General features: G+C 36.4%; 1 protein-coding gene across 1 annotated transcript; it reads right to left on the bottom strand.

Annotated features, from left to right (window-relative positions):
- Positions 1-2: 2 nt before the first annotated feature.
- LOC142616904 (protein neprosin-like) lies at positions 3-3,997 on the bottom strand. Its single transcript, XM_075789657.1, has 6 exons — positions 3,910-3,997; positions 2,210-2,310; positions 1,929-2,015; positions 1,590-1,823; positions 1,308-1,475; positions 3-365 (listed from the first exon to the last, which is right to left on the bottom strand). The coding sequence occupies exons 1-6, from the start codon at positions 3,995-3,997 to the stop codon at positions 3-5; spliced, it is 1,041 nt and encodes a 346-aa protein (XP_075645772.1).
- Positions 3,998-19,364: the final 15,367 nt, after the last annotated feature.

The following is a 19,364-nucleotide window of genomic DNA, read 5'->3' as shown; positions in this document are numbered from 1 at the left end:
TATCATGGACAAATGGGGCTTCTACCAGGACCACCATAATAAAAGAAGTCGTCCCCTTTTAACAGATTATAGCAAGTGGGATGCGTAACAATTTCACGATTGTCCCTGGGTCCCCTGAGAACTAGTTCATGATCTATAACTTTGAGATTTTGGAAGAAACTAGCCCTGCTGGGCCCTTCTTCAGGGGAATGGCCACTGCCCATTTGTGTTGTGGTGTGCTGCCCACCTCTTTGGTAGTTTGTCACCTCTCCTCCCCATGTGACACTAGTAGCGCTATTAGCTAGGATCGAGAAAATGGAGGATGGCCAATATCCCATTAGAAAATCATCACCAAGTTGCAACCACCAGTGTCCTTGTACATTGTCCTACCTCATTGTACATGCCATGCAAATTAGTTTGTAATATTTTGAGAGATAAATAAAGGTATAAAGACTAATGAAAGAGGAAAAAAATGAAGCTTTTTGCGCAAATCAACATGGACACTTAAATTCTCCGGTCTTAAAAATAAGTTAGGTAAAAATAAATTGTGTATAAAAAAATATTGAAATCTTAAAATTTTAAAAGATGTATATAGAAAAAAATAAAATAAGAAAAAGGATATTCAAACGTACACTGTTACAACTAAAACCAGAAGAATTTCAAACATTTGTTACGATGAATTTTTTCACGAGAAAAAAGAAATAACATATGATATGATCATATATGTGTATCCAAAAATTAGAAGTATTGGATAAATTAATTAAATTGAAATATTGTACTACCTTAAAGATAAAGAAGTTGACTGAACTTTGGTCACCACCATAATCAGAATAAGGCTCGAAGCTTGCCCCAAACGCAAGCCGGTTGTCGGTTTGAACAAAGCCAGGGCATTGCAGATTGTAGCAACCGCTTTGGTATCCATTATTCTGCAGCCATGATAATATATATATATATATATATATATATATATATATATATATATATATAAAGACACTTTTCAGAAAAGAAAAATTATTTTGAACAAAGCTAGAGAACAAAAGATTGTAGCAGCCTGTGTTTCGATATGAATCACTCTGCAGCCATGATTTAAGAAACAAATAAATAAATTTTAAAAAAGAAACAATATAAACATGGCTAGTGCTGGCAGGGAAGTCAAATATTGAAACACGTACAGTCCAAAACGTGAAGAGTCTAGTTCTGTAATCTTGGTGCAACTCATAGTAGACCTGTTTCTCCGCACAAATAATTTTGTAAAAATTAGAAATTATTAGTAATTCAATGTTTTGCATGCGCCTAAAAGACAAGCTGATAGATGAAATAATATATACCATCACGCCACCTTCAATTGTATCACGGTTTACGCCATTATTATCAGCAGCTGCCAACCAGAATTGAGCCAAGCTGAGCTCGTCTTGTTCCTGGACTTGGGGATTCCACACGTTTATTTCTGCATTCATTCCATAATACGTATCTCCTTCCTCTATAAGCGTTGCATACTAGAAACTCAACCATAAAAATAAAGGTTGTGAATGTTCATTTGAGTCCTTCATTATAGAAGATACCAATAAGCTCAAATCAATTAATAATATTGGTTAAAAATTAAGTTGTACCTCATGGATCGCATTGTTATTATCATTAGGGATGCTATTGTATTTTTGCCTTCCATAATTAGCTACAGAGCTTGCCCTCAATAAATCTTCTTCTTTAGTTCTTCTTATGGGAATGGTTCCTTCTGGGCATCTTCCATTCAAGTACCATGGCTGAGTAATTTTGGGCTTGGAGTTCGAAGAGACGTTGTTGCTCTCTTTGAATAAAAGCCCTTTTGGGTAAAAGCTAGGTCTCATCTATGGTATTCGACATAGATACCACCGCAAACCCAGCCCATACCATACATACAATAAGTATCAAATAAATATATCAAAAAAAACTTAGCTAATTAAACTAGTTACCTGAATTGTGTGATTTTTCAACAAAGGATGATCGAAAGCTGGCTGCTTTTTGATATCTACACAATCAATTATATCTCCATCCGGACTCTGTATCAGATAGATTTTCTTATCATACACACATAGATATTAATTTGAATTCTCAATGTTGTAATAAAATTACACTGCTATTGTACATGGGAGTCATGGAGACACCACAACCCAGAAAAGTGAATGATTCTTCAAAGACTAAAGCTGAAAATACTATATAGGACACAAACATGTTATATGAAGTGATTAATAACCTTGATGGTTTTAAGAGCAGGCTTGTTAAGGCGCTTCAATTGCCGCTGAATCTCTAATTTTTTTTTCTTATCAATGATGGTGTTAGTGTTCCTAATTCCAACTGATGATATTGGTATGAGAAAGAATAAGAACAAGGTTAACTTTACCGCCCTCATCCACCTCCTCCCACTTCCACAAGGCGGTGCCATGAGTAACTAGATAATACTCGAATCAAGTGGCAGTAATAACTAGCTTTGGTCTCCCCCTTTACAATATTAAATTGCGCATTTCTTCATCCTCTTTATGCTATTCCACATGCTATTTATCAATATATACATAAACAAACTTCTATACTAAGGATCACCTTATTTTTTACTATGTCTAGATAAGACTTTAATTTAGCTTATTAGTACAAACTCCCGGTTAAATTTCCTATAAACTACTGCCATTCTTTGTTTTTGTCAAAATTCAAGGAAAAACAATTTGTCCTCTTTGAACTTTTCCACAAGCTAAAAATATGGGAGGTTTGTTATATTAAATTTTGCTTGAAAAAATTCATAAAATCAGAGAATATGAGATAAATGAGAAATTTAGTAATGATTTATGTTTCGGATGGTGTCTCCAAAATTTTGGTTGTGTAAGACTTATTGTCTTAAAAATTATAGAATCTCATTTTTGTTTTTTGAAGGAGAGATAAGAATGTAGTGGGAAGTGAGAAAAGTTTAGGTTTAAATTTTGTGAAAGAATTTTATTAAATTTTTTTTAAAGAATGTGTAAATGAAATTTTCTTATATGTCTTTATATTTATTTTAGAATTAGTTTTTAATAACCTGCAGACTTTTTATATGAGTGCTTGTACTTCTGATAACAAAGTTTAGGTTTAAATTTTGTAAAAGAATTTTATTAATTTTTTTTTAAAGAATGTGTAAATGAAATTTTCTTATATGTCTTTATATTTATTTTAGGAGTAGTTTTAAATATCTTGCAAACTTTTTATATGAGTGCTTGTACTTCTGATAACAAAGTACTAGTCCCAAAATTTTGGGTTGCTCCTATGGATCCAAAGCTAAAAAATGTGCACCATCCAATTCCTTCAAACATATGTAATCAAAAGGATTACCTATGAAAGTCGAACTACTCACACATAGAAAATAACAAAATGATATAAAATTTATATCCAAGAGATGCGTAGACATATTTCCATATACCATGAAAATATAAGTCATTGCAAAATGAAAAATCTATTCCTTCAAGATTGAAAAAGATATAGGTAAAAACACCATTTTAGTTCCTACATTTTAGGGTCATAGTCAATTTGGTTCCTACATTTTGGCAGCAGTCAATTTAAGGTCCTTACATGTTGGCTTGTCCAACGTATGTGTTTAAATTTTAGGGGTCTCCATCAATTAGATGGCTAAAGAAGCCACATCAACATTTTTATTATTATTAGATAGCAAAAGAAGTCACATCAGCATTTATATATATATATATATATATATATATATATATATATCCTTTTACCAAATTTATCATTTTCTTTATTATTATAATTTAATTTCTTACCATTTGTTAGTAACCAAACATATTTTCGTTTTAATTTTCTTAATTTATTTTTACTTTCTTTACAATTTCTTGGTAGCCAAACGGCATACTTGCAATTTTATTCACCACTACCGATCCTAAAGTACCACTTGCCTAACAATTCAAATCTAGCACTGACCATAATCCATAACCACCAAACTTGAATTACCACCAACCCACAATCCAACAGCACCACCAAACTTCAAATCCACTACTACCAAACCCATATCCACCCTCACAAAACACACAAACAAACCCAAATCCATCACCACTATTCAAGGCAACTACTTCTCCAATTACTACGATCTCACCACATTGCTGCACAAGGGAAACCCAAAATCCATCTCTAGTAGCCGATCTCATCTCATCTCTAGCAATCGTCTTGGGCTAAGCCTCAACCGTCAGCATCATATTGGTTGTAAAACACAACTACATCCTCATGCAAAATGACAAAGGCTTCCATTACAAAGTTGGATGAGTCCAAAATAAGTAGAGATAAAGGGAGAGAGCAAGCAAATGGTGGCTAGTGACGGTGAATGGTGTGGAGCAAGTTGCAACGCCGATTTTGTCCTCCTTGTTCTGGGCTCTCTCTCTTGATCTGGGTTTAGTTTTATATTAGGTGGGTTTGATCATTTTCTTGGGTTTCGATTTGTTGGGCTAGTGTGGTTTGGTGAGGGAGAAAAAAAAAGATCCAAATTTTGGGTGGTTCATTCATGGTTTGTTGTCAAGAAAGTATAATTGTATAAGGTTAAGGATTAAGTTTTCTTTCTTTAAAATTAAGATTTTTGATGATGATGAGCATGATATGGTTGATGAACATGATGAATATGCTTGATGTTAAAGCCTTGTTGATCTTAATACCTTAAGATATACTTGCTACCCTTGGATATGCTAGATGAATGATAGGACCTTATACTATGTGTTGCAATGGGATGATATGCCTTGTTGAATGCTAGATGTAGCTTAGAGTGTGTGTGAGTCTAGAATAACATGTTAGAAGATCCTTTGACTGGATTAGGATTTGGAACACAATAAGTGGAGGTTAACCTACTAGTTGGTGGGGTTTGGTGCCTAACACCTTTCCATCCCCACTTCTAAACTCTAGACACGTGCTCTGGTAAAAACTAGTCCATCAATAATGGCGCTATATATATGGTTACTAGACCTAATCTAGGTAGTTAATCCATTTTCATCTTCTACTTGGTCCACCCTAGGCCTAGGCATACTTCTCATGAGTAAACCATTCCCACATCAACTTCATTAAAGGGTTCAAATTAAGTTTTTTTTTTTTTTTAAATTTTTTTTTTAAATTTTTGTGCTTTGTTGGCCCTTTTACATGCTTTTGTGTTCCTTTTCTTAAATCTATCTTTTGTGATGCTATGTTTGGGTGTTTCATGCTTAGATTCTTACTTCCAGCTTTATATCCATTCCTGTATGCGTAGATCTAGGTTCTTGGATCACAATCCTTTTTCTCCTTTTCTAGCATGTGTTTGTGTGCCTTTTTATGGCCCTATCTTGTTTGGTTGCATCCTATGTCTTTTATAGTTTGTTTGGGTGCAACCATGTGGGTAAGATTGCATCTTAATGACGTAGGCATGCGTGCTGCTTCCCTCATTCCCTTTTGCTTGGCCTTGCCTATTAGAGCTTATCTTGTTAGCCTTGCCTGTGCCTTACAACTTGATTAGCTTTATCCTCGTTGTTAGGACATATGTGTTTCACTTGTTTAGAACATATGTCATTCATTTATGTAATTGGCTAGTCCTTTGACAAAACGCACTTTACTTATAATTGGGTAGAATTAGAATGAGTTTTATACTTCAAGAAACTGTGTTTCAAGATCAAGTGTTGAAGTCATCAAGTCTGTCCAAGAAACAAGCTGAAAAATGCAAGTTCATTAAAGCTCGACAACTAGCATGTGTCGAGGTTTAAAGAGCTGTTCCAACCCGTGGCTCGACAGCTGCTCGATACCTTTATTTGTCGAAGTTTAAGAAAAATAGATTCTAAGTTCTATTTTGATTTCAATCCGTGGATGTGTCTTTGGGCCTTCTTTTCTCCTAACCCTAGACATATAAAAGGATTATTTTAAGGGCCGTCAAAAGGATGCAAGCTGCACAAGCATTGAGAAATTCTTGTTTATGCAAATTGTGACTTGAGATGAAGTTCTTGCCCTAGTTTATCTCTCTTGTAAAGAAGTTGTTGTGTCTTTGTACCATAGGGTTTTGTAACCAAGCATCTTCTTGATCTTCATCATGTGGATGAATTGAAGAAATTTGCAGCCAACAATCTTCTCTAGTTGGTGATTGAAGTCGCATACTGGGATCCGCGCAATTAGTTAGTCAAGTACATGGGAGCCGTGCATCAAAATGAGAAATTGTCACTACAAAACAAGTCCAATTGGGTATTGGGGTAAGGGTTCAACTGTAGGTTGGTAAGGTACTTGGGATTCCTTTACTTGTAACCACTTGTTGTGATAATAGTAAAATTTCAGGAGTGGTGACCTTAAAATCACTCGGTGGGGTTTTTGCCATGTAGGTTTCCCCTATTCGTAAACAAATCACCGTGTCATTTATTTTTCGCTGCATACTTAATTTAATTGGTGATTTGTTTATGCCACCACGCTTTGCATGTTAATTTGATTAATTAATAACTTGGCTAATTAATCAATTTAATTCATCACAAGGGGCCAATACGTTTTTGGCCTATTAAGTGGTATCAGAGCAGGCACACTCCGATTAGGGTTAATCTTTGTGAGTGATCCATTGACCCTTTTTTGTCATGGATAGAGGTCAGTCTCTTATTATACCTCCATTGTTTGATGGTACTAACTATGCATACTAGAAAGTACGCATGAGAGCTTTCTTGCAGTCACTAGATGAGAAGGTGTGGCAAGCTGTGGAGATAGGCTAGACCAAGCCTAAAAAAGCGCCGGCCGATTGGGATGAAGCTAAGATCAAGGCTGCAAACTTCAACAGCAGAGCATTGAATGCCTAATTTAGTGCGGTCACTAATGAGGAGTTCAAGAAGATATCCTCCACTGAAACTACTAAGGAAGCATGGGCCATCCTTCAGATAACCTGTGAGGGAACAAAGGCTGTCAAAGATTCGAAGCTACAGAGGCTCACTACTAGCTTCAAATAAATTAAGATGGAGGAGGACGAGTCGTTTGATGAGTTCTATGCCAAGATTAAGGACATAGTGAACTCAGCCTTCAAGCTTGGGGAAACCATTCTTGAACCCAAGATTGTGAGGAAAGTGCTCAGATCTCTGCTCGAGAGATTCCATGCCAAGATCAAGGCGATAGAAGAATCAAAGGATATTGACAAGATTCCTCTAATTGAGCTGGTTGGTAATCTGCAAACTTATGAGCTAGGGTTGACTAGAATTGGCAAGTTGGCTAAAGGCAAAAGCATGGCACTGAAGGCCAAAAGCAGTGAGACAGATGAGTCATCAGACGATGAAAATTAAAGAAAAGGCTTCGACAAGGACCGTAGGCAATTCAAGAAATTCATGAAAAATACCAATAGAAAAGGCTTCGACAAGGACCGTAGGCAATCCGATTCTTCTCAGTTCAAGAGCCAAGATAAAGGAAAGAAGGATGCTAGGGATGGCGGTCAGTACACTGTTCCTGCAGGACCTAATTGTTTCGGGTGTCAAGGCTTTGGTCACATGAAACAAGAGTGTCCCATATATCTCAAGAGCATTAGGAAGAGCAAGGCACTTGCTGCTACTTTGAGCGACACAGAGCCTGAGGATGATTCTGACAATGAAAATGATGGAATTTTAAATGCCTTCACTGCCACTGTCAATCCTACTGAAGGGATTATTGAAGATGTGGATAAAGAAGAGGAACTGGTGGAATCCAAGTTTGAAAAGATGGATGATCAAGATGATATACATACAACCTATGAGAAACTGTACAAGCTTTCTGAGAAGCATGAGAAACTCTATAGGCTAGCCACCAAGAAGCTCAGTAATGTGGAACTTAACCGTGAAAAGCTTTCCACTAAGTTTGATGAAGCTAATCAGACTATTGGAGCACTGAGATTCGAGAACAATTTCTTGGCTGAGAAGACCAAGAAACTTGAAGCGGAGCTGTTTCAAGTAAGAGCTCAATTGTAAAGGACATCAAGTGCGAAGCTGGATGAGATGTTTAGCATTTAGAAATCTGCTTCTGATCGAACAAGATTGGGGTATGAATTCTCTTCCTCTAATATTGCTTTTGCTAGTACTATTGTTTTTATTCCTCCTGCTAATAACCTTAATTTTGAGAACAATGATATTAAAACTGAATTAGCCAGTGAGAACCTAGACAAGGGTAAGTCCATCTTAGGAGCACTCCCTAAGCTTGAGAAGAAGGAAACTAAAAATGCTAGGACTAAGAAGGCTAACTCTCAAAAGCCTAAACAGAAGAACAGCATCTCTGTCATCATTGTGGTATTACCGGTCATACTCGATCAAATTGCTATAAGTGGTTAGCCACTCAACAGAGCAATGGCATGATAGCATCTGGGAACCAGAATCAGCTTCAAACCTCTCTTGCTCCACTTGGAGATCTTCTCAAAGCCCTCATGTTCCTTTCGAACTTGAACAGTTTCAATCCTTCCCCCTCATCACTGATTCAAGGGTTTGCAAAAAGGAAAGGTTCTTCCAAGGTGTGGAAAGAAAAGGGTTCCAAGTGATTTAATCACTTTTTCTCTCTCTCCCATTCTTGTTTTGTTTCTGCATTACTTGTGTGTGTTGCTTTACTGTTTTGAGTCAGTCTAGTTTTATGCATTGCTTTGATTTGATTAACATGTTTTTGTCTGCTTACTTCAGTTTTTGTTTTATTTTTTTTTTCAGATAAAAAAAAAGAAAAAAAAATTGAAAAATACAAAAATAGTGTGTGTATGTGTACATCGGTTCTTGTGAACCTTAAAATGGCCTTTGAAACAGAGTGAAAGTAAGAATAAGTGATCTCTTGTACTTAACACTCGTATCATTCTTTCTGATGGGTAGGACTAGAAAATCCTAAGAGAAAGGCATAAATAACCATCTCACCACTGTTACCCGCCAATCATGATATGACATCTATGAGCTTCGGCATAGCAAAAGTGCAATTTCAATGACATTTGTATGCTTCGGCATAGCAAAAGTGCAATGTCAAAAGTTTAATATAATTGGGTATTTCTTTTCTCTCCTTTGTATACCCATGAATGGTTTGCTTAATAAAAAGAAAATATGCAAAGAAAATAAAAGCAAAAAGAACAAAAATGCTTTAAATATGATTACAAGTGTGTTTTCTAGGAGATGTGGGAGTTATAGGATGTACCTCGAAGGTGATAGCCCCCATCAAACAGTTATGATTGTGTGTGAGTTAAAATAATTTTCTCATATCTCAAATAGTCATAACATAGAAATACTTATGCAATCTTGCGATGTTTTACACACACAACACGTAATATTCTTTGCTACTCTTGATACATGTGCAGGTACAATGTGATTTGGCCATCACAAGGTTTACATGTGTTGATGCATACTCACTAAACTGTCTTGACTTGTTTTTGAAATATAAAATCGGTTAGACTTATTTAGTGTGTGAGTGTGTTTTCTTTTTGGGAGCTAAATGCTTAACTCTTTGTTGATTAGGAGACGTTTTGAGAGGTTAAAATGTTGGTTGGGTCATTGGTTGAGTTGCATGTTTGATTGCATTCATATCTGTGTTTTTCTCCTCTTTGAAAAACTGTTTTTAAAAGCTAGCTTGACACCTCCTCGATACCTCCTTGACACCTGGCTGTCTGTCGAGCTTCTTAGCTTTTTCTTATCGCAGTCTCGACAGCTTCTCGACACCTTCTGTATCGATCGAGAAACCTCCGGTCCTCTCGATAGCTTCTCGACACCTAATGGATCGATCGAGCTTTTGTTCTTGTGTTTTTGTCTTGTTCCTCGACACCTTACCGATAGCTTTATCTATCGAAGTTTTTTTTCTTGACACCTCCTTCGACTGATGTCTCGACACCTCTTGACACTTGTATCTATCGAGATTTACTAAGGATCTATATATAGATTCTGTGCGATCCGATTCTTTAATTCTCTCGATAGCTCTATCTCTTCACCTCTCAAACCTCTTTCTCTCACTCTAAACCTCTACCCAAGGTTTCCTCACACTTATTCAAGTTTTTCTTCACTTGGTAAGCATCTAATCTTTTTCATTTACATGCATTTCATGTTTTGAAATCTAGGTTTTGGGGTTTTTGAAAAATTTTAGGGTTTTTCTGAAATTGATGAGTTATTATTGCAATTTTTGGGATGGGTTTTGTAGATTTGATCTTAAAAACTCCATGCATTGCATCACATTAGCATTTTAATTGTATTCTCATGCATTTAGATGTGTGCAAACTGTTTGTGTGCTGGTAGGATTGGATTGGGCTGAGCCCATGATGTTTTTATTTTGCAGGTCACATGCTCATGCATTCCCCATGCATTAGTTCTCTCTTTTCAATATACTTGTTATATTTGAATTGTTTTGGAACTTTTCTGAGTGTTTCTTTCTCCCCCCTCTCTTTCCGTTTGCGTTAGTAGTGTCTATGTCACAAAAACGTAAGTCTATTCCGACCCAGAACCCTCTTTGTTCAAGGGCCTCTTCATCTTCTGATTCCACTCCTCTTTCTGTTTGGTTCCGTGATGAGAAAGCTCATCAAGACTTCTCGGAGAACTTTTCTAAACGAGGTGTTCATTCGGAACGCCAAGTTGTTTTGGCAGACTTCGCCGACATTGACCTTCCCGATGTCTTTCACAAACGGGAATGGGAGTCACTGTGTGACATCCCGGTCACTTGTCCTTCCATGCTGATCCAAAATTTTTACTCCAACATGCATGGATTCGATTCTTTAGTACCTCTCTTTCACACTCGCGTTCGAGGTACGCACATTGTTGTCACACCGGAGTTAGTATCCGATATGCTCTAGGTATCGAGGGTTGCGCATCCTGACTACCCCGGTTGTGAGCGTCTATGGACTATGTCTAAAGACAAAATGATTTCTGCTTTTTGTGAGCACCCTTCTGATTAGGGTGAGCACCAGTTTACGTCATGTCGACCTTTTGCTAAAGGTCCTCGTTTCTTAAATATGGTGATGACTTTTGTGTTGTATCCTCTCTCTCACTATAACTATATCACAGAGCCTTGTGCTCATTTTTTGTTGTCTCTTCTTGAGGATCTCACCATTGACTTTCCTTCACATTTCATCTTTTCTATCATAGATGTGTATAAGGATACGGCTACCTGTGATAAGCTCATCTTTCCTTCCGCTATCACGAGGATTTTAAGCCACTTTTCCATCCTTTTTCTTGTCTCCGACCCTTTTCATATCATGGTTGCCATAGATTCCGCTACCGTAAAATGTAGTGAGGTGCAGTTTAGGTCACGATAGACAGGTTCAGCAACTCCTTCCTTGCGTTCCGTTCCGTTCCATCTAGATCTGCTCATTTCTCATCTGCTCCCTTCTCTTCTACAAGCAATGTGTCATTAAGAGATATCATGGCATACCTTCAGCACATGGATGCTCGCCTAGATATGCTCTCTATAGAGTTGTATCAGGTGAATGTTCGTGTTGGTTGCATTGCTCGGTGACAGGTGACCATGGGTGGTTTTGCTTCTGAGGTTTCTCGTCCACCACCTCCTGTGGCTTCTGTGTCTGAGGATGATGATGGTGATGATGCTTCGAATGATGCTAATGGAGATGCTAGCTCTACCGATGAGATGTCTACTTGACACTTTACCCTTTGTCACTTGTGACCAAAAGGGGGAGTAGTTTTGGGTTATGAGAGTAGTCATACTTAGGGGGAGAGCTTGTATAGGGACATTTTTGCTAGGGGGAGTGTTGAGTGTTAAGGGATGTAGTGAGGATTACTTGTATCTTTTTCTTTTCTCCACTTTAGATATATTTTCTTCTTGTACCTAGGTCTTGTGACCATTATTATATACATTGTGCTGCTTATCTTTGTTATATATGTGATGATGTATGCTTTTTTCACCTATCTCTACATGTGTTGTTTCTTTTCTCTCTTTATACAAATGATTCTTTATTTGTATGCAATTTATTATTTCTGTTTCACACTAAGATGCCTTGATGAGTTTTGTTTAAAGTGTTTCAAAAATATAGGTTGTCAAAGTCTACTTGTCATGAACTCACTTCTTGCAAAGTTTTTCAAGAGTTTATGTTAAGATAGATTTTATTGTATTCAACAAGTGAATATGAGTTGAGTGATTTATGACTTCTCTCATATGTTTATTTGTTGGTTGTGGTTTTGTCACGGATTGCCAAAGGGGGAGATTGTTAGGACATATGTGTTTCACTTGTTTAGAATATATGTCATTCATTTATGTAATTGGCTAATCCTTTGACAAAACGCACTTTACTTGTAATTGGGTAGAATTAGGATGAGTTTTATACTTCAAGAAACTGTGTTTCAAGATCAAGTGTTGAAGTCATCAAGTCTGTCTAAGAAACAAGCTGAAAAGTGCAAGTTCATTAAAGCTCGACAGCTAGCATGTGTCGAGGTTTAAAGAGCTATTCCAGCCTGTGGCTCGATAGCTGCTTGATAGCATCTTGATACCTCTATCTGTCGAGGTTTTAGAAAAACAAATTCTAAGTTCTGTTTTGATTCCAATCCGTGGATATGTCTTTGGGCCTTCTTTTCTCCTAACCTTAGACATATAAAAAGATTATTTTAAGGGCCGTCAAAAGGATGCAAGTTTCACAAGCATTGAAAAATCCTTGTTCATGCAAATTGTGACTTGAGATGAAGTTCTTGCACTAGTTCATCTCTTTTGTGAAGAAGTTGCTGTGTCTTTGCACCATAGGGTTTTGTAACCAAGCATCTTCTTGATCTTCATCGTGTGGATGAATTGAAGAACTTTGCAGCCAACAATCTTCTCTAGTTGGTGATTGAAGTCACGTACTGGGATCCGTGCAATTGGTTAGTCACGTACTTGAGAGCCGTGCATCAAAATGAGAAATTGTCACTACAGAACAAGTCCAATTGGGTATTGAGGTAAGGGTTCAACTGTAGGTTGGTAAGGTACTTGGAATTCCTTTACTTGTAACCGCTTATTGTGATAATAGTGGAATTTCGGGAGTGGTGACCTTAAAATCACCCAATAGGGTTTTTGCCGTGTAGGTTTTCCCCATTCGTAAACAAATCACCGTGTCATTTATTTTCTGCTGCATACTTAGTTTAATTGGTGATTTTTTTGTGCTACCACACTTTGCATGTTAATTTGATTAATTAATAACTTGGCTAATTAATCAACTTAATTCATCACCAAGGGTCAATACGTTTTTGGCCTATCACTCGTATATGTGGTATCATATTTTTCCTTTCCCTTTATGCCTTTCAGTCTTCCAAGCTTTGTGCCATCTTGTGTGACCTCCTCGCTTTAGTTGCATCTTTGCATATTTGTTAACATGTTCATGCTTGTGTCTTTGCTTGTTTGTTCTTGTCATCAGGCATCATTCCTACCATTGTTTTCATGTGGGTTCACACCCATCATTCTGTATGAAATCCCAAGTCCCATTTAGGATCTTTGCTTGATGGCACAATTGTCATCCATATTCCAACATGCTTTTTTATGTCCTTGCTAGTTTGAGAACATGCTTTATCGTCTAAGAACACCTTTTCTATGTGCTTGCTTGTTTGACAACATGTTTTCTTCGCTTTGTGTTTGTTCATATGTTCTTTACGTTTGATAGCACGTTTGTTTGCCCCCTTTGTATGTTTATTTACTTGTATGCTCCTTTCTTTTGCTTGTTTGCTAGCTTTGTGATTTGTTTATTTGTTACATGTACACATGGAGCACGAAAGAAACTTTTGAAACCAAGCAAATGGGCAGTGATTAGTAGATTACGGGATTTAGGCCCTCAGAGAGGTCCCTTCTTTCCTAGGCTTTCCATTTAGAACCATGTCTATAGATTTCCTAGATTAGGGTTCCTTTTGTTTTCCCTTGCTTAGGCCACACCCTTTGGGTGTGGATATGTCTGCTTTTCCTTTTCACTCTATGTGTTTGCATTGTGGATGCTGTGTGTGTGTGTGTGTGTGTGGTGCCTCGGCCCAAAGGACCCAATGACCTTTGAGGTTAGGCTCCCAATTTATTTATTTTGAGTGGGTATAGAGTTCCCTACTATGGGAAAATTCTTTTCAAGCTAACCTCACAACCCAAGTGAAGGGGCTTGAGGCCCAATTTTGAATTTTACCCCCTTTGTGTACGTTTCCCGTGGAGGCTTGGACTATGAACCAAGCTTCCACCATTTTAATAATTTCTTCCTCTCTTTCTCTCGTGTATCACTCTCCCTCTCCCCAGATTGGTTCCAACCCCCTACTCACACCATCTCTTCCTTTTTTTTATATCCTTCCCTTAGTGGGTCTGCCATCATGAAGGGTGGTTTTTCCTAAACAGGTGGGCCCCATCCTGACCTATATTCCTAATCAAATGGGACCCGCTGCACACTTCTAAAGTGACTCTATAGAAACTTGTGCCAACCTCCAAATTCATGTTCAGAAGGTGGATATCCTTAAGGCATAATGTCTTGATCTCAGCAATATCTTCTGGTGGTTAGTTTGGACTATGCTATGCTCAGGCCTTTCATCACTTGTTCGGTACAACATAGGTGTGCTTGACTTACGTGGGCCTTGGCCTTGGGCCAGTACATGAGTTACGAACTATACAATATCAATATATGTATATATATATATATATATATATATATATATATATATATATATAAATGTATGTATGTTGTTGAAAACGTAGTCATGCACTTCGAATGATGGACATACATAATTAGGAAGTCAACCCTTTCCTTATCATGGATGCTTTTAACCTTGGGGTGTGGGTATGCATTCAAGGCTTGTGCTGTAGATGCATATTCATGCTTCATTTGTTGCATGATCTATCGTGTGTGTGATTGCCCCTATTAGTGTTAGCTAGTGACATTGGTTTCCCAGTATATGTGACACACATCATGTATTTATACTTTCGTGACCCTCAGCTTCCCCAATTCAAGCACACTAATGCATGTTGTATACATAGGAATGAAACACTAATTGTGCACCATTCTGCACCAAATGTGAAACTCTATCGGATTTTCACCATTAAAATGTGGAATTTTCTTGCCATATTCTCACCCCGAAAGCTTGGTGAGAATAGTGTTTTGTGCGCTATGATGTACTTGACCTAAAATGCTACATAATTTTCAACACAAAAATAATGGAAAATGCCGTTGGATTTTCATCGTGGAAGTTTGGCAATAATTCTAAATGTGCTAGTAAAACATTGATAAAGGTCACAACCCTTTTCCAAATCAAACCTCAGAGCATAATTCTTTTAAAGTTTTGAAAGTTAATGTCAATAGCTTGTTTTTAATTGCCAATGATCGAAAAATAAGATTCTTACCGAAACAAAGGACTGTCTCACAACAAGCATTGTGGGGGTTCCTAACACCATTCACACAAACATAATCAAACATCCAAACTCAAGAATCCAGATTTTTACCATCCATTTAGATTAGTAAAGAAATGACATTTTTTTTAAGCTTAGGATTGGTAATAAAATCAAATAGATTCAAGTGACCAATCACACCTAGAAAAACCCAATGATTGGTGGCAACTTCACAACCTTTGGTAATAATCAATTAAAAATGACTCAACTCAATGACACAACAGAGGTTTCCCCTTTTATCCTCTTCACAGCACTTGAGTCCAACGCAAGCCTCCCCCTCCAAGGGTAAGGGGCGCGCAACGTCACTGTCCATGGTGGTCAATCGCCATGAGGTATCATATTTGAGAGAAACAAAATCATATATGCTATCATGAATTTTTACAAATGCAAGCTATAAGTTCTTACATATCCAATATGACTCACTCAAGCCATTTTATTATTAAAAAAAAATCAATAAGTGAGAACCATTGAAGCTGAAGTGATTTGTGGGTGGCGGAAGTAGTTGGTAAAAAAGAAGTTTTAAATTATTTATACTTTTCAAATTTCCCAACTCCAATCCGTTTCTACCTATTTCTTTTTCTTTTTCCTTCTATTTTTTTCCTTCTCCACCGTTTGATTGATTGATTTTATCTCGAGCTCCACCATTGTTTTAATTCTCTCATTTTTATCTCTTTTTCTATTTATTATTTGATTTTATCTTGAATTTCTCTCATCCACACATTTAAATCTTTTTACTTTTCCAAAGCCTACACAGCTTCATGTTCAAATAATCAGTTGTTCTCTCTTCTCTCTCTCTCTCTCTCTCTCTCTCTCTTCTTCACAAATCTCTTCCTTTCCCTTCTTTGTCCCACTCACAAAAATAATCAAAATTTTCTTTCTTTTTTTCCAAAAATTCTTGCCCCAAGCATTGCATCATCACTTAGTTCCTTTCTTCTTCTATTCTTTTTTGTCTAAAAATATTGCAAAAGCATTCATCTCAACAGTTGATAGGGTTGAAGCTTCAAAAATGGTGATAAGTTGTTGAGCTTGTAAATATCTTTTTGTTTTTATAAACGGCTAACAAACCGTCCCTCCGAGAGAACTGTCCATTGTTTTCAAACCCGGATGGTTTGACAATGGTTCAAATGGTTTCTTGCTTCTTCTTTTTTATTTGTTTTTTTTTCTTTTCATAGAATGGTTGTTAGGGTTGAAAACTATATTTGTGAGAGGTTCCGGTTAATTGATTTGGATCGTACAATCCGGTTACGTGAAAAATAATACTTTTAATTAGAGTTTTGGTGTATTCTTGATATTTTATCCATTTTAACTCCAATTATCGCCCGTGAACTATCGTTTTGAAGGTAATTTCATGATCTTTAAGATGGTAACAAATTTATGTCAATTGTATGGTCGGAACAAAAGGTCAACTTTTTGACTAATCCCATTAGATTTAGTCAACATTGGTCAAACTTAGCAAAAAATGGCAAGTTTGGGATTTTGAACTCTTGAATCATTATAATGATTAATCCATGGCTCGATTGGAATAGAAAAATCTTTTTCCATGTAATAATTCACTGTTTTACGTTTTAAAAGAATTCTTTTTAATGCTAGAATTGATATTTTGACATGCTAATCGAGGTAAAAAAGAATATGGTTTCAACAGCTATCACCAATAGAGTACTCTTTATCCAACTAACGACACTACTCACACATGAAAATTCCAACATAATTTATTACAATAGTGAATTTTGAAAGCAGAAAGAACAAACTGAAGGTTCAAATAAACATCATCAAGTAACCTTTTATAGTTTTTTTTTAGCACTTATCCATTTTAAATCTTGCACAACTTATTTTATATATATATATATATATATATAGAGAGAGAGAGAGAGAGAGAGATCATCTACATTCTCCATTGACTCATAGATATCCTTGAAAACTAGAAATTTAGACTCCTGAGGATGAACTTTCATAAATAAGAGATGCTAGTGACGAAAGTGGAGTGGAAGCTCTTCTAGAACTTCATTCATCTACTCATCTTCAATAAATATTGGGAAAAAAAGATATTTTTCTTCTTTAGCTATAAGCTTGCTATGTGGGTTCTTCCTCATATAATCATTATGTAAGATAGTAATTGGACAAATAGACTACATAAGTAGGTTTATCCCAAACTTCTTTGGACATTCTCAAGTCCTTTAACATTCTTTTGGCATGTTACCACTAACTACCATACATGTTGGGATTCAAGTAACACCTTCATTCAGATATTTTAATTATTAAAAAAAAAATTGGTAACTCATGAAAATTAAAATGATACCTTCTAGTTGGAAAAAGTCATTCTCACCAAGAATTTACTAGCTCTGATACCATGTTTTTGAAGTTGGTGGCCCTCTACATAATCACATTCTCAAACACTGATACACCACAAATATCGGAAGAGAGGCACACTCTCAAAGCACACCAACGAAGATATATGAATAGAGAAGGGGATGATATTTCTTGGCTTGGAATGGAGAAAAGCATGTGTATATATATTATACCATGCAATCTTAACTTCCACTATATTAAATTACATAATTTTAAAATTTTACTACCCCATAGAATAACTATTAATTCTCATTAATGAATCAGATAGTTTCAAATCACATATGGCTTGTAGGCACATTTAGTGTGACATGAAGAGAAGAAGAAATAATTCTCCTCTTCTTGTTTTTCTCTCTTCCTCCTTAATTTTAAACAATAATTTAAATGATCATGGACAGTTGAGGCTTCTGCTAGGACCCCCATAATAAAAGAAGTCATCCCCTTTTAAGAGATTTTAGCAATTGGGATACGTAATGATTCCTTGATTGTCCCCGGGTCCCTTGAGAATTTGTTCAGCATCCATAACTTCGAGATTTTGGAAGAAACTAGCCCTGCTGAGCCCTTCTTCAGCGACATGGCCACTGCCCATTTGTGTCGTGGTGCGCTGCCCACCAATGTTTCTGTTTATCACCTCTCATCCATAACCATTGAAGCGCTATTAGAGAGGACCGAGAATAGGGAGGATGGCCAATATCCGATTAGATACGTATTACCAAGTTGCAACCACCAGTGTCCATCTACATTGTCCTTCCCCATTGTACATGCCATGCAAATCAGTATGTAATATTTTGAAAGATAAATGAAGGTACAAACAGTGGTGGCTCCAGGAATTTTTCTCAGGGTGTTCCTTAAGAAGCATAAATTATACAATCTAATAAAAAGAGAAATTCATATATTGACAACAACAACAATAAAAAAAATACGCAAATACATAAAGTTTACAATTGCCTTCTACGAGTTTTCATATTTTGAAATCGTTGCATGACAGTCTCATAATCAATACTACAAGCTACATCTCTTTCAATATACTCAACCAAGTAATCATTCATCCACTGATCTCCCATTCGATTATGCAATTCATTCTTTATATATCTAATTGCTAAAAAACTTCTTTCTACTATTGCAACAGCGACAAGAAGAGTCAAAGTTAACTTCACAAGCAAATAGACTAATAGATAAGTCTCATGCTTCCCTATGTTCACTAACTTTTCAAAAATGTCATTGCTGCACATATCAAAAATGTAATTCTCAAGTTGAGAGTCAAGTGCCAAGATATCTGTCCTAAGAAAATCAGATGGATAGAACTTTACTAGACGTATCATCTTTTCATTATCAAAAGCCACAAATGAATTACTTGGATTCAAGCAAGCCATACAAAGTAGCAAATTGGTATTCGCCTTTGAAAAACAGTTGTTAAGCTCTTGAAGTTGCATATCTATGACTGTGTAGAATAGCTCAACACAATAACGATGTAAATTTGTATTTTGTTGGGAGTTGCATCACGGCGTCCCACTAACTACAAATATTTCATTCATGTTCAAGAAAGGAATATCATGTGTGGTACAAAATGAAGACACTTCAGTCAATAAAGATATCCATTCATCATCTCTCATCACTAATAATCGTTGCTTATACACTTTAACAAGATCCATAGCATCTACCATATCTTGATTTTTTTTTTGCAATGCTTTTGACAACTCATTTGTGATCTCCAAAATGTTTTTCATCAAATGTAGAGCAAAGACAAATTCAAAAGATAGAATTGATCTCTTAATAGA

This window comes from Castanea sativa, chromosome 11 (genome assembly GCF_040712315.1).
Source record: "Castanea sativa cultivar Marrone di Chiusa Pesio chromosome 11, ASM4071231v1".
In the NCBI taxonomy this organism is placed as follows: Eukaryota; Viridiplantae; Streptophyta; class Magnoliopsida; order Fagales; family Fagaceae; genus Castanea; species Castanea sativa.
Note: the sequence above shows the minus strand (reverse complement) of the source record. Positions and strands in the feature narration are given on the sequence as shown.